At 36.0% G+C, this 14,029-nt stretch overlaps 1 protein-coding gene across 1 annotated transcript in view; it reads right to left on the bottom strand.

Annotated features, from left to right (window-relative positions):
* The window catches only part of DHX15 (DEAH-box helicase 15), a 56,507-nt gene that overhangs the window by 30,494 nt on the left and 11,984 nt on the right, over positions 1–14,029 (bottom strand). Inside the window, exon 3 of the mRNA XM_032854025.1 lies at positions 13,825–14,018. Coding sequence (XP_032709916.1) covers positions 13,825–14,018 — 194 coding nt within the window. The remainder of the gene's footprint in view (positions 1–13,824; positions 14,019–14,029) is intronic.

Raw genomic sequence — 14,029 nt, 5'->3', positions numbered from 1 at the left:
CTCAGATTCCACAAAGCTCTTGTCTGTTCTTTCATTAGGGGGAAAAAAAAATGAACTGGTCACTCTTTGAATAATAAATATTTGCTTAAATACTATCAAATGTACACCATGCTCAGTATCCAAGCTTACTCATTCCAACATGGAATCCCAGGATAATCTTTTTGAAGGCATTTTAATTAGCAAATTAAACCAGTACACGTAGTTCCAACAATAGTGAATTACTTATCTGAAGTGAAATATGTACAGCTAGATCAAGTTCAAGCACTCACAGGCAATAACCACCACCAAATTGCTACCAGTTTATAAGACTCAGATTGTAAAAATGTAACTCAATCTCAAATACTAAAAATGTGAAAAAGTCACAGAACTGATAAAAGTACCAGGCTTTAACTTGAAAACTCCTTGAAACTTGTTAAAAAAAAAAAGAAGAAAAAAAAAAAGTCACCCTCTTTATTTTGATCTTTTCCCTCCTTACACTCAAGCTTCACACAACCACAACAGTGTAGAGGCATTTAAAAGCAGAGCTAACCCCAATACTCATTCTTTTAGATTTTTCTGAGGGGAAATGTTGCAAATGGCAGAATACAGATACTGTATGTTAATGAAACTACTATTTGTCTGGTTTATTAGAACGTACGTATAATATATGTACTAAGTTAAATGGTCAACTAAACCCTCTGACTTCCAGACTCCAGAGACAGACTCCTTACAGGTGTCTCAGCATTTGATCATCACTCAGTGATCTAATTCTGAGATGTTAGTGTTACCTCTCCTGCACGACAGGAATGTAGGAAGTCTGCTGTTTGTGTAATAGAGAGTTTCGGAAAAAATTACATTTGTAGGGGCACCTGGGTGGCTCTGTCAGTTAAGCATACCAACTTTTGGTTTCAGCTCAGGTCATGATCTCAGGGTTATAAGATGGAGCCCCAAGTTGAGTTGGGCTCTGCGCTTAGCGGGGAGCCTCTGTGAGATTCTCTTCCTCTGCCCTCTCACCCACTTGCATGCATGCAATCTCTAAAAGAAATTAAATTTGAAAGGTCTCTTAGAAATATAATCAATATTGCTGCTTTTCCAGTGCAGAAAATTCACTATTAGTAGTTAACTTTCCCAGAGTCTCAAAACCAGTTAAATACCTTAAGACTAAGTATCACTGTACTGATCCCTGAGCCCCTCCTTTACTAACATATTCTGCTCAAAGTCCAAGAAAAATGTACATATAAATATAATAGCAAAAAGTTACCTGGTGTGGGGGTGGGGGTTGGAAACATACAGAAAAAAAGTAGTTTGTAAGCTCATCTGTGATCTACAGATAAGCCGTAATATTAAAACAAAAGTACTACTGAGTAAATATTAAATATTAATATTTAATAGAATATTAAAACATAAGTACTATACTACTTCCTTTGTCCTCTGAAATGACTGCAGCAGATGCTCTTAGTCAGCCAAACTTTTTCTAACCTGATTTAATTGACCCCCAACCCTCAGATGGCCTTTTAAAAAAAGATTTATCTGAGAGAGAGCACATGTGTGCACAGGCACATACAAGAGCCAGTCAGGCAGAGGCAAGAGAATCTCAAGCAGACTCCACACTGAGTGAACCCGGAGCCGGAGCTGGGCTTGTTCTCACAACCCTGAGATCATAACCTGAGCAGAAACCAAGAGCTGGAGGCTTAACCAACTGAGCCACCCAGGTGCCCATCACGTTTTAAATCAGGGAAACAGAGCCAGACCTCCCAAGTATATCTGGATCTTCTATATAAAGAGAGATCTTTAAAAAAAAAAAAAAAAAAAAAAACAGTGGTCCCTGGGTGGCTCAGTGGGTTAAAGCCTCTGCCTTCAGCTCAGGTCATGATCCCAGGGTCCTGGAATCAAGCCCCGCATCGGGCTCTCTGCATCAGGCTCTCTGCTTGGCAGGGAGCCTGCTTCCCTTCCTCTCTGCCTACTTGTGATCTATGTCTATCAAAAAAAAAAAAACAAACAAACAAACAAACAAAAAATAACCTCAACCCAGTACCAGATGGAAGTCACATAAAAGTGTCCCCCCAAAACAAATATGCAGGTACATCCTTTTCCTCCTACCTATCTTACTTTAACACTGAGTAATGCTCTCTTTTAAGTGTGTACCAAAACTGACAGGTTTCTGCCATCTAACATCTTTCTCAGCAGTCACCTCAAAATTCTAATCTTATCTCTATTAGTATATCTTATTTAACATCTGAAAAACATACTTTTTTTTTTTTTAACTAGTTTGTTAGGCCTTGAGAGTTTTGGGACAATTCTTTGCTGTGTGTCACCACAATCATTGATTCCTTTATGGCATGCTTTCATTTACTAGACTTCAGGCGCTGTTTTCTGTTGTTACATTATTACACAGTAAATTTTTCTTTCTATGGGTGCTGTTAAGTTTTGATAAAATTACAAGTGTGCCAGTATGAACATACACAGTTGATTTTAGAAACACTGGACTTTTCTTAAAGTACATTAAGAGGCTCCAAAGTACAGACATGTTCAGAGGCAAAAAAACAAGAAGGGATGAGGCTGTGGATTAAAACCCAAATTCAATAGGTCAAATGTCAAAATAACGAAGACCAATCAACTGACCTGGCCTATTTCAAGAACAGAGGGGAAGCTGGGATCAAGACCACACACCTATCCTTCCCCCAGGTTTCCTTCCCCCTCCGGGTTTGTCCTTCCATAGAGACTCCTCTGACCTGTTGTCACTGTTGCTTACTTATGCTATCGAGAGGATAACGGAAGGGTCCTACACGTCTCCTAATTAAGCCACTATCAGATTTACCGGCAACTTTGGCACAGTATTTGAGGTGATTTTCTTTCTTTATATTTTGAGTGACTTGATTCTGATCCTTTCTGTTGTTTTGTATGGAACAGCACTTTATCTGTATATTAACAGAACTGTTCCCCTGTATCCTTTACGGTTTTTCCTTTTGTTTCCTTTTTAAATTATGCATGAATTTTATGTGTATGTGAAATTAAGGTCCTTATTAACCCTGAGAAAAAAGAAAAACCACCCAATGACTTACTCTACTACTAGATAAATGAAGCCCTCTGCTTAAAAAAAAAAAATGCAACCAAACACAAAGCACAGAAAAAGGCAGAACCTGGTACTGTTGATCCTATAAAAGCCATAGCCATTTTCAAGTTTAACTACCTTCCACAGTACTAACGGAATATTTAACCACAGTAAGGCATCAGTCACAAAAATGTAGGGTGTCACAATAATAAAACTTTGACCACCTAATTTTGAAGTTTCAACAGTAGACTAATAATTGAAAACTGAATAGGAGAGTCAAACTCTACCTTTGACTGGATACCCTAGTATTCAGTGTTCTTCAGTTCTGAAACAAAAACTTGCTTAAGTAGTCATCTGTACTACCACCTGTGAACCAGTTAAAAATATAAAACTTGGGTCTCACCCCTGACCCACTTAATGAGAAATTTTGAAGAGGAGGCATAGCAATCTGTTCGAACAAGCTTTCATGAGTCTGATGCTTGCTAAAGTCTGAGATGCACTAGTCTAAATCAAGTTATACAGAGGCAGATTAAATAGATGCCTAAAGCAGCAAAAGATCCCTGAAGATTAAGTCAGAAACAGTTTATATTTTCAACCATGACTGCTTAATTAATAAAATAAAATAAACAACAAAAAAAAATTCAGTGTGCTGAGTAGTATGAACTTATCTTGAGAATTTCTTTTTTGCAATGGGCATATGCAAATGGCATAACACAACTCTAAGCCAAATGCCAACCCTGACCCTGACAAATATCACCAATTCCAACATGAAAAAAGTATTATAAAACATTACAGACTACAAAGGTATTACTTAGTTTTCTGTTTACATAGATTTATAATTTTTTTAAAAATTTCTCAATTTGTCTGGTTCAAAGAAAAAAACTCATAAAGAAAATAGATACACAGGTGAAAGTTTCCCAAAATATACACCAGAAATTTTTAACAAACTCTGTATAAGATTATTCATAACTTTAGTAGATGTCAAAAACTAATGCACAACTGTGCCTACATGGGGAAACAATCCCCAATAACTTAGTGTTACATTCTCTGGTGCAGGAATGTGTTAAGAGAGACACAGAGTGTAAACCTACCTAAATCCCTACCTCAAACCTTTTATCTCCTTAAAAATATTCAAACAGATCAAAGATGTGTAAAACAAAAATACTACAACACATGGATTCAAATCATTGTTCAATAACTGAATACATCTTCAATTAATTCAAAACACCTATATAAAATTCAAGTTTCTACATGGCATAAAGTATGATAAAGCAAAGAAACATGGCAAAGTGAATAAAAATTGGAACTTAAATCCTGAAGGCCAATTTTGTTAAGAAAATTGCAGCTGATATCCAGAATGCTAATTCTGTTAAGAGCTCCTACAATCAATATAAAAAAAGCCAACTAACCACAGAAAGATGGACAAACACCAAGTTTCATTAATCCTCTAATATTGTACATTTTTTTCAAATTTACCTTCTCTGGGATTGGGATGCATTTTAAAATAGCACCTTATAAATAACTGTCAAGCAGGTAGCAATACTTCAGGAAAAATGAGAAAAGCACTACTCTAAGCCCAAAAAGAAACACAAATGGCTCATAAATAACGTGCAAAAGCTCAATTTCATACAAAAGAAATGCAAATTAAAACCATAATATTCCATTTTTCACTTAAAATAATGACAAAGAAAAAAAAAAGTTCCACAATACAATGCTGGCAAGGATACAGAAACAAACATTCATTTGCTCATTCCTTACTGGTCAGAGTAGATAAATCTCTATGAAAGGCAATCTGGCAATCTAATAAAATTCAAACATAATCCTGTAACCCCACCAATTTCATTTGTAGGGAATTCATTTCAGGCATATATGTGTGAATGTGTGAAAAAATGTGTGTACCAGGTTTTGTTAGGAGGGTACTATGGACAGCACATGTTTTTCTTTTTAATATTTTATTTATTTATTAGAGAGAGAGAGAAAGCACAAGCAGGGGGAGGGGGAGAAGGAAAGAGAAAATGAGAAGCAGACTCCCCACTGAGCAGGGCTCAAATCCCAGGACCTGGACATGACAGCCAGAGCAGAAGGCAGACACTCAACTGACTGAGCCACCCAGGCACCCAGCAAGTGTTTTTAATAGCAAAAACTGCAAATCTGAGTGCCCATCAATAGAATAAAACAAACTATACAGTCATTAAAAAGAGTAAGGCAACTTTGTATCTACTGTTCTAGAACAATATAAGTGAAATCAGCACCTATCAGTAGATGGGGTACCTGGCTAGCTCAGTAGGTATTTGAGCATGCAACTCTTGATCTCAGGGTTGTGAGTTTGATTCCCACGATGGGTGTAGAAATTACTTTAAAAGCAACCCTATCAGTAGGATACTTTTTGAATGACAACAGTAAAAGACACAGAAATAACAAAGCTAAAACAGCTTGCACTTACCAAGAACTTCATTAGAAAAAAACTATATATAGTATACTGACTTTATAAAATACAGCTCTTTTCACTACTATAAATAGTGAAGCCTCAAACACCCACACCCTACCCATCCTTTACAATGCCAACATTATGAAATGGTCAATTACCAACTTTTTTTTTTTAAGATTTTATTTATTTATTTGACAGAGAGAGATCACAAGCAGGCAGAGAGGCAGGCAGAGAGAGAGGAGGAAGCAGGCTCCCTGCTGAGCAGAGAGCCCGATGCGGGGCTCGATCCCAGGACCCCAAGATCATGACCTGAGCCGAAGGCAGCGGCTTAACCCACTGAGCCACCCAGGCACCCCGAATTACCAACTTTTAAACATGCTCACAGGGAATGCTATTATAGTTATTCAGTAGGTACCAATAGTCATCAAATTACCTTCCTCCAACAATTTCTTCCAGTATCAGTTATTTCTATGCCATAAGCATAAAAATAAAGAACTATCCTCAAAGGAAAAACAAAAAAACACATAAGTCAGTTAAAAATGAAGTCATTTACCTCTTTTAGGTGATCTGGCTATTTCTGGATTCATCACTAACTTAATGTCTTCAGTATCTATAATACTTAGCATTGTATTTCTCAATTTATATAGTTCTACAAAGTTACATCAAAAAAACAAACAAAAAACCTTTAGAAACCTGATCATGTCAACACAGCAGTTTAAAAAAATAAGGTATTTGGTTGTTCAATAAGATCACCTAAAGGACAGTTTATGTATAATCCCTTAGCACAGTCCAAGTTTAGATTACTGTAGAACTTTAATATCTATTTATATATCCAGTCAAGAGAAGAGTAAACTACTTCCTTCTTTGGGTATAAACAGGTCATTTAACTTGCTACAGTAAATTGATTCAATTTGTTAAATGATACCCTATTTCCAGAGAATAACTATGCTCTTGCCTAAGATTCAAAACAATTTATATTATCGTTTTCCGTAACTGATATGTGATGCCACAGAACCACTAGCAGAGGTACTTCATTATGTGTATTCCTTTCAAAGATACTATCTTTGCAAGGCTTAATTTTTGATAGTCGCTCTAACAAAAAGCAAATATAAGGCAAATATCAGTGTAGAACAGTAAATAAAGGTGGCAGTGTCCAACTCAACTCCATAGTTTAAGAAACTGACATCACACTAGTAGATAATGGTGCTTTAAGAATGAAATAAAAATATTTTGATTCTGGGCACCTGGGTGCTCAGTGGGTTAAGCCTCTGCCTTCAGCTCAGGTCATGATCTCAGAGTCCTGGGATCGAGTTCCACATCAGGCTCTCTGCTCGGCAGAGAGCCTGCTTCCTCCTCTCTCTCTCTGCCTGCCTCTCTGCCTACTTGTGATCTCTCTCTCTGTCAAATAAATAAATAAAAATCTTAAAAAAAAATTTTGATTCCAATGTATGTGTGGTATTTGTTTAAAGGCTACTAAGTTGTTAGGACATAAATACTCAACTAAGTTTTTAGGACCAAACCAATAAATAAATGGAATTCTGAGTCATTTCTTCAGGCGTAGGGTACCTTGAAAAATCACTGAGACATTAAGCATATGAACTTAAGGTAGCTTAGGAACTTAGAAGTTCCTACTTAAAACCTAGCTGAGTTAATCTCCTATCTAAGTCCATCCACCCTTCTCAGCTCAGATGAAATACCTTCTCCTTTGTGAAATCATCTATATAATTCATGTGACTAAATCAAACTACATTCTTAATTGCCTCACAGCTTAAGTCCCCAACCAAGTCAGAGAAGAACTAGTGACACTAACACAGTTCTTTTGTGTACTTAATATTCCTTTCATTTGTAAAGGGATAAGCAAACATTTATATAGGGTCAAGTTCAACTTGATATATTTAAACAACACTAATCTTACTAGAATCACAACAACCTATACACAGTATTGGTTACAAAGAACAAACTACAAGATGTGAACAGTCACATGGAAAGGTACGACACAGTATTTTGAACAATTTGGAATCTACAGTGTTCCAATGCATTTCTAATACCAAAAAATGGACAAAAAGAAAGCAAACAGAAAACCGCAAACCCCACTTATATATAACCTGTACAGACAGCCTCATAGTTCTGAGATCAGCATTCAAAGCATACAGCTTTATCTGGGCAAACAGCTAAAATATATTGGTATGGTTCAATTAGCTATGTAATCAAGCAAAAGAAATACCTAAGAAATTAAAAACAGGCAAATTACCTTTTCAAAATAGACTGCCCATTCCTCAACAAAATTCACAGAAAGCTAGTATAAATGCATAGGTTTTATTTAACATTTTGTAAGATGTTAAACACTATAAACAAAGAGTCTTCTAGAACTAAAGCCTTGCAAGTACTTAAGTATAAACACAAAGACCAAATGTAATATATGCATACCTTTAGGAAATCAAGTTAGCTTTTTATGAATGAAAAAAAAAAATCAAAGAATTCTAACTCTAAGGTGACAACGATGAGTTTTCAGCCTGACAGAAAATGCTTAAGTGGTAAATAACCATATTTGTTCTTTATCACTACCCCTTTCTAAAGATTTAGTAAAACTACCTTATCTAACCCCAGTGCTACACCTGATTTAGAACAAAGCCTACTCTACAACATATGTTCAATAAATTAGTTTATAATTAATGTTTATGTAAATAATAGTCTTTAAAGTACCAGGCCTATTTCCATGGCTTACCTCCAGCCCTAAAAGAGTATTTGGATTCATTCATTCATTTCATAGTGACAAGTAATACCCAAGTTTTAATTCAAGTTAAAACCCCCAAACTGTAATTCAAGTGCTGCATTAAAAAGAACGTTATTAAGCTGTTTTTATGTCTCTTTTTAATTAACTAGGTTAACTGCTTAATAAGATCCAGTAATTTCTCAAACTGGAAATCTACCACCCCTAACAGCAGCAGCAAAGTAGAAATGTTGACTTAGCACTTGCTAGGCGACAGGAATTATTCTAGAGGCTGTACACAAATTAACGTATTTTATCTCAGAACCATCATATGAGGTAGTTATTATCAGCTCTATCTTCTGAAAAAGCAATAAGCACGGGGAGACTAATTAACATTGCCAAGATCGCAGCTAATAAGTAGCAAAGCTAGGACACAACTCCAGCCCCGTAATCTTTGTCTGTGGCTTAGGATATATTTCCCTTTGATTCTCTTCTCAACTCATCTACTTTTTAATAAGGCTGCCTTACTGGAAACCCACTGTGGAATCTCTAAATAGTCCTAATTCAGTTGGTGCTTCTAACTCAAGCCCCAAAGAATCTGCTTTGAGTAGCTGCTGCTACAATGTTGGGTAAATTCTCCCCAGTGTCAACCTTAAAGGTCCTGTACCAGCCAACTTCCTTACTGTAGCAGTGTTTGTACTGGAATCTCATATTTATTAAATATTTTTAGATTTTCTTCCATCTTCTCATCTAAACTGCCTTTTGGAAATTAAAAAAATGTGGAAAGTCTCTGACTCGTATTATGGAGAATAGCACTTCTTTGGCTGGTTAGTTCAAAACTTTTCTCCCTCAAACTTTACAAGGGGTTTATCACACCTTGAGACCCCAAGTTCTGCTCATTTCTCATTCATCACCTGATTATAGATTTAAACTATATCCTGTCCTTAAGTTTTCTAGATTTTTCCAGCAGCTTGTCCTGAAGCTATATATACCATAAACAACTCAGGATGGTGGTCTTACAAAACATGCATCCTTGAAGAAAAGAGCTACACTACCTTTGCTTCATAAACATTACCCCAGATTAATTCCTTAGCCTTTGACCCATCCCAAAATTGAAATGAATCTGACGCCCAAAACCAAAAGATTCAGAATAGAAACCAAATTATAAATTATATACACCAAATCACCCTATCATCATGCTGTCTCCACCAAGAAATCAAGGAAAATTCCTTTTCATGAAAACCAATCAGTTTTTCACATTTATGTTGAAGATTCACCCACAATCTACAGTGTAGTGACAAATTTCACACTCTTCTGTTGCCTTTTCCATATCAGGTTTTTTTTTTCTTTTTGAAGTTCCATGCACAAGGCAAGTATACAGATATAGACACAAACTCTGTTTCCCAAAGAGTTTATACTCCAACCAGGCAAAAGAAAGAAACCAATCTTTAATTATCCATACTATCCATAAACCAGTCCTATATCATCTCAAGTGATGAGGAATGGAAATACTGACTTATACATATCATTTGGATACTTGAAAGAATACACAAACCGCCGTGTCTTCTCAAGTCAACTCTTTTCTCCCCTTCAGGAAAAAGGGTGGCTCGATGGGTGCCTGGGTGGCTCAGTCAGCTAAGTGTCTGCCTTCAGTTCAGGTCATGATCCTAGGGTCCTGGGCTTGAGCCCTGCATCAGGCTCCCTGATCAGCGGAGTCTGCTTCTCCCTCTCCCTCTGCCCCTCCCCGATCAATAAATAAAATCTAAAAAAAAAAAAAAAAAATGCTGTTCCATCTGCCAAGAAAGCTCTGCTCCCTGTACCCCAATCCCTACCCTGGCAAACCATTATTCAACTTAGCCTTTTATTCCATCTTCTCTTTTCCAGTCTAAATTGAATTTCCAAATCATGCCTTCATACAAACCCTGGTATTCTCTTTCAGAAGCCTAATCACAATGTGAAATTGCACTTACTTTATGAGGACAAGAACCAGATCGGCTTTTTAGTATCTAGCTAGCACTGTCCAACACACAGAAGGCACTCAATTAACTAACTTTACGACTAACTAAACATTACTTATGTAAATCACTGGGTTCCCTCAATATCAAAATACCTCAGAATTCTGCAGCTTGGGGGAGAAGATACAAAAAGAAAATAACTAATTAGGTACAAAATTACCAACGTCAAATATTATGTCTCCCTGAAGGTTCAAGACTATCATACTGTTTTATTCCATAAAAAGATTATCAGCTCCCTCAAAATAAATGAAGAACAGATTTCTTAAAATTTGTTGGAACTCCAAAGTGCTTCTTAAAATCCCCTGCAAGAGTATCATCTCTTCTTCCTTAAAGTGAATTAAGGTATTTTTCACTGACCAGTCACAAACTTTGCAACATCTTCCACTGACGGATGTGCTCTTCTTTAACTATCTTACTTGTTTTTTGGATTCTTTTTTCATAATTTCCAAGCCAAAATGGCAAAAGGAACGTTAAGCATACTGTAAAAGGAATACTTCAGAAAAGTGATGGGAGCAGGCAAAAATCACAACAAATGAAATTTAAAAATGATTTACAGCTGTGGCAGTTTGAAAACTAACTTGTCTACTGGGACCAGACAGACAGACTTTTAAGGCTAGTCTGATAGAGAGTGCACTAATTTATACTAGATCCAATTCTCTGTAAACAGCACAATACTAGATCTAGAATCTAGAATTTATGGGTATGTGTCCCAAACACCAGAAAAAGTACCTCTGGGCCCTTAATATTAATAGAGATGATTTAAAGATACACTACTTTAACTGAAGTACCCTCAAACAAATTTAATTTAGTAAAAAAGTATTTGTTTACTGTCAACAATGAAATCAAAGAGTATGGTTGAATTCTGAGTCCCTCAGGCAGAATTTTCAGAAGTTAGTCCTCTTTACCATTCTTAGTGAAAATTAAAAGCCTTTTTTTGGGCAGAATAATGGATTCCTAGGCATTTTCATAACCACATCTGACCCCTGAACAACACAGGTATGAACAACACAGATCTACTCATACAGATTTTTTTTCAATAAATATAGTACAGGACTATAGATTATTTTCTTATGATTTTTCCCTTACCTTACTGTAAGAATATGGTAGGTAATACATAAATAACATACAAAATATATGTTAACTGTTTGTTATTGGTGAAGTGAGCTATTAGTAGGTAATTTGTGGGGGAGTCAAGTTAGACACAGATTTCTGCAGGGGGTGGGAGGAGCTGTTGCTCTAACCCCCTTTGTGGCTCAAAGGTCAACTGTGTTTAAGAATACCTAAAGGAGGAGACTGACTGGTGGCTGTCTTAGGTATTCACTCTTCCTATCTAATTAACTATGTAACTGATCCTCCTTAAGTTCAAGTTCTAGCTGTTTTTAACATCTGGGGTTCTCAAGACATGAGATAATAGAGGACTATACCAAATACATTGACAGATTCATACGACACTCCATTTGAAGTATTCCTACTTCAAAACTACCGTACATTCCATACAATTAAATAGGATTTAATTTTAGTATCACTTAAAGACAGTATTAGGTAAGCTTCTAGCTCTTCAGATTCTAGAAGATATCCCAGTTAAGCTAGTCCTGTCCAGAATTAAGTGGGCTTTTTTGTTTAAAGTTTAGTTATAGCCTCTGGGAACCATTTCACGTAAGAAAACACCCCAATGCCAAAAATACGTTCATTTTGATCTATCGAATCTATTTATATGTTACTTGTCATTCCCTATTAACTGAAACAAAATCTTTCACAAGCATACATTTTTCAAAAGCCTACCAATTCCTAATACTAACACACAGAGACACACACACACACACACACACACACTCTGACCCAGTATTACATGTAACTTTCCTTGCCCAATTCCAAATTCCATTTTCCCTGCTCAAATGTGGCTTGCCAAGAAATATTCAATACTTAGTGAATCAAATGTCAAAATAATTATTTCTCCTCAAGGTGAGTAAAATCTGCCCTTTTTTGTCCTCAAGTCCCTGACATTATCTGCATATTAAATTAGTATGAAATCTTAAGTTATGATTTTATGTAACTCCTTCATTTGTTATATCATAATTACAAGTGAACAATGAGATTATCACTAAACTAAAAAGATGTACTCAGGGGCACCTGCGTGACTCAGTCGTTTAGCATCTGCCTTCAGCTCAGGTCATGATCCCAGGGTCCCCGCATTAAGCCCTGCATCAGGTTCCCTGCTCAGCAGGAAGCCTACTTCTTCCTCTCCCACTCCCTCTGCTTGTGTTCCCTCTCTCACTCTCTCATTCTGTCAAATAAATAAAATCTTTAAAAAAAATAATTAAAAAAAAATACTCAAAGAAACTTAAGATATAAACCAAAATCATGCCTTAAAGTCAAAGACAAGCTGATTTAAATAGACAACTATCCAGTTGCTATTAAAAACAACAGTGGTACTTTAACCTGAAGTTCTAATACTTATCAAAGAAACTAGAAAAAACTGACATGAAACTTGAAGAATAACTGGATGTTTTAAGGAAATTCTTAAAGTTATGAATATCATAGCTATATAAGAAACCATCTTTGACCTACGTACACTGAAATATTTACAGATGAAAGTATATAATGTCTAACATTTGCTTGAAATTATATGGGACAGGGAGAAGTTGGGATTTGGATGAAACAGGACAGCCCATGGTTGAAGATGCAGGATAAACAGGTGGGAGTTCATTATACTATCGTACTTCTGCATTCATTTGAAAATTTCTGTAATACATTATTTCCCTCATAAGACTATATATTTCTGCCACCAATGACTCATTTCACTGCCCGTGTAACATTTTGTTCCAAAATTGTCTTTTAAAAAACCTCAGGGAGAATACATCGTGACAAAGAAATCATTTTTTAAAAATGATTTAAATGTCACATATATACAGAATAAATGGAAGCAACAAAAGACGAAGATTTTCAAAAGAAGTACCATCAGGCAACATATCTCACAACTTATGCAGAATACAGTATAAGAAGAAAAAAATTAGGACAGTTAAAGAAAATATTAGAAAGAAGCTCAACAGGGTAGTCAATTGTGCACCCACCACAGCAATAAATGAAAAGGTAAAGGACTTTGGGGAGACTTCCAAGAGTATATTACACAACAAAAGATTCCTCCTTTTAGCTCATAATATATGTACAGTAATAGCTCTATAATTAACATTAAAAGCGCCAAATAATTTCTATCCCATCCCACACATCATTCTTTCTAGAAATAACTATCTTTCACTAAAATGTATCACTTTTCTACCACATTTAAATGCTGTAACATTTCACCTAAGATATAGCACCGAATAACTAAAATCTGACCTTTGAAGCTCACTGTCTACTGAACAGCTATATAAATACACTGCTAGTAAGAAATCTTTCTTTGATCAAAGAAAATTTTGAACAAAATCAAATTTTGTTCAAAGAAAAATTTCTTTGAACAGCTATATATACTGCTGGTAAAAAAGAATCCATCTTAAAAAGTCATTTAGTAAGTCTAAGAAGGTCTTCTCTGGACTATTCCAAATTTGGATGATTTTGAGACTCCCCTAGCAAAGCCCTCTATCTAGTGGCAGAAAACTAAAAGTAGAGAAACAAAGTATGCATTTTTAAAGACAGTACTTACTTAAGAATGGTTTTTGCACTGCTGCAGTCTTCAAATCGGATGGAGTAACCAACTTCCTGGCCCAACATTACATCCATTTCATCAGCAACTCTCTGGGCCACACTCATTGCAGCAACTCTCCTGGGTTGGGTACAGGCAACTCCTCTCTTGGGTCCTGGTAATGATCGCATGTACTCCACACACCACTGTGGAATCTATCAAATAA

This window comes from Lontra canadensis, unplaced genomic scaffold (assembly GCF_010015895.1).
Source record: "Lontra canadensis isolate GAN:19392208 unplaced genomic scaffold, GSC_riverotter_1.0 scaffold1, whole genome shotgun sequence".
NCBI classification, from domain to species: Eukaryota; Metazoa; Chordata; class Mammalia; order Carnivora; family Mustelidae; genus Lontra; species Lontra canadensis.
This window is presented reverse-complemented; position numbering and strand designations above follow the sequence as displayed.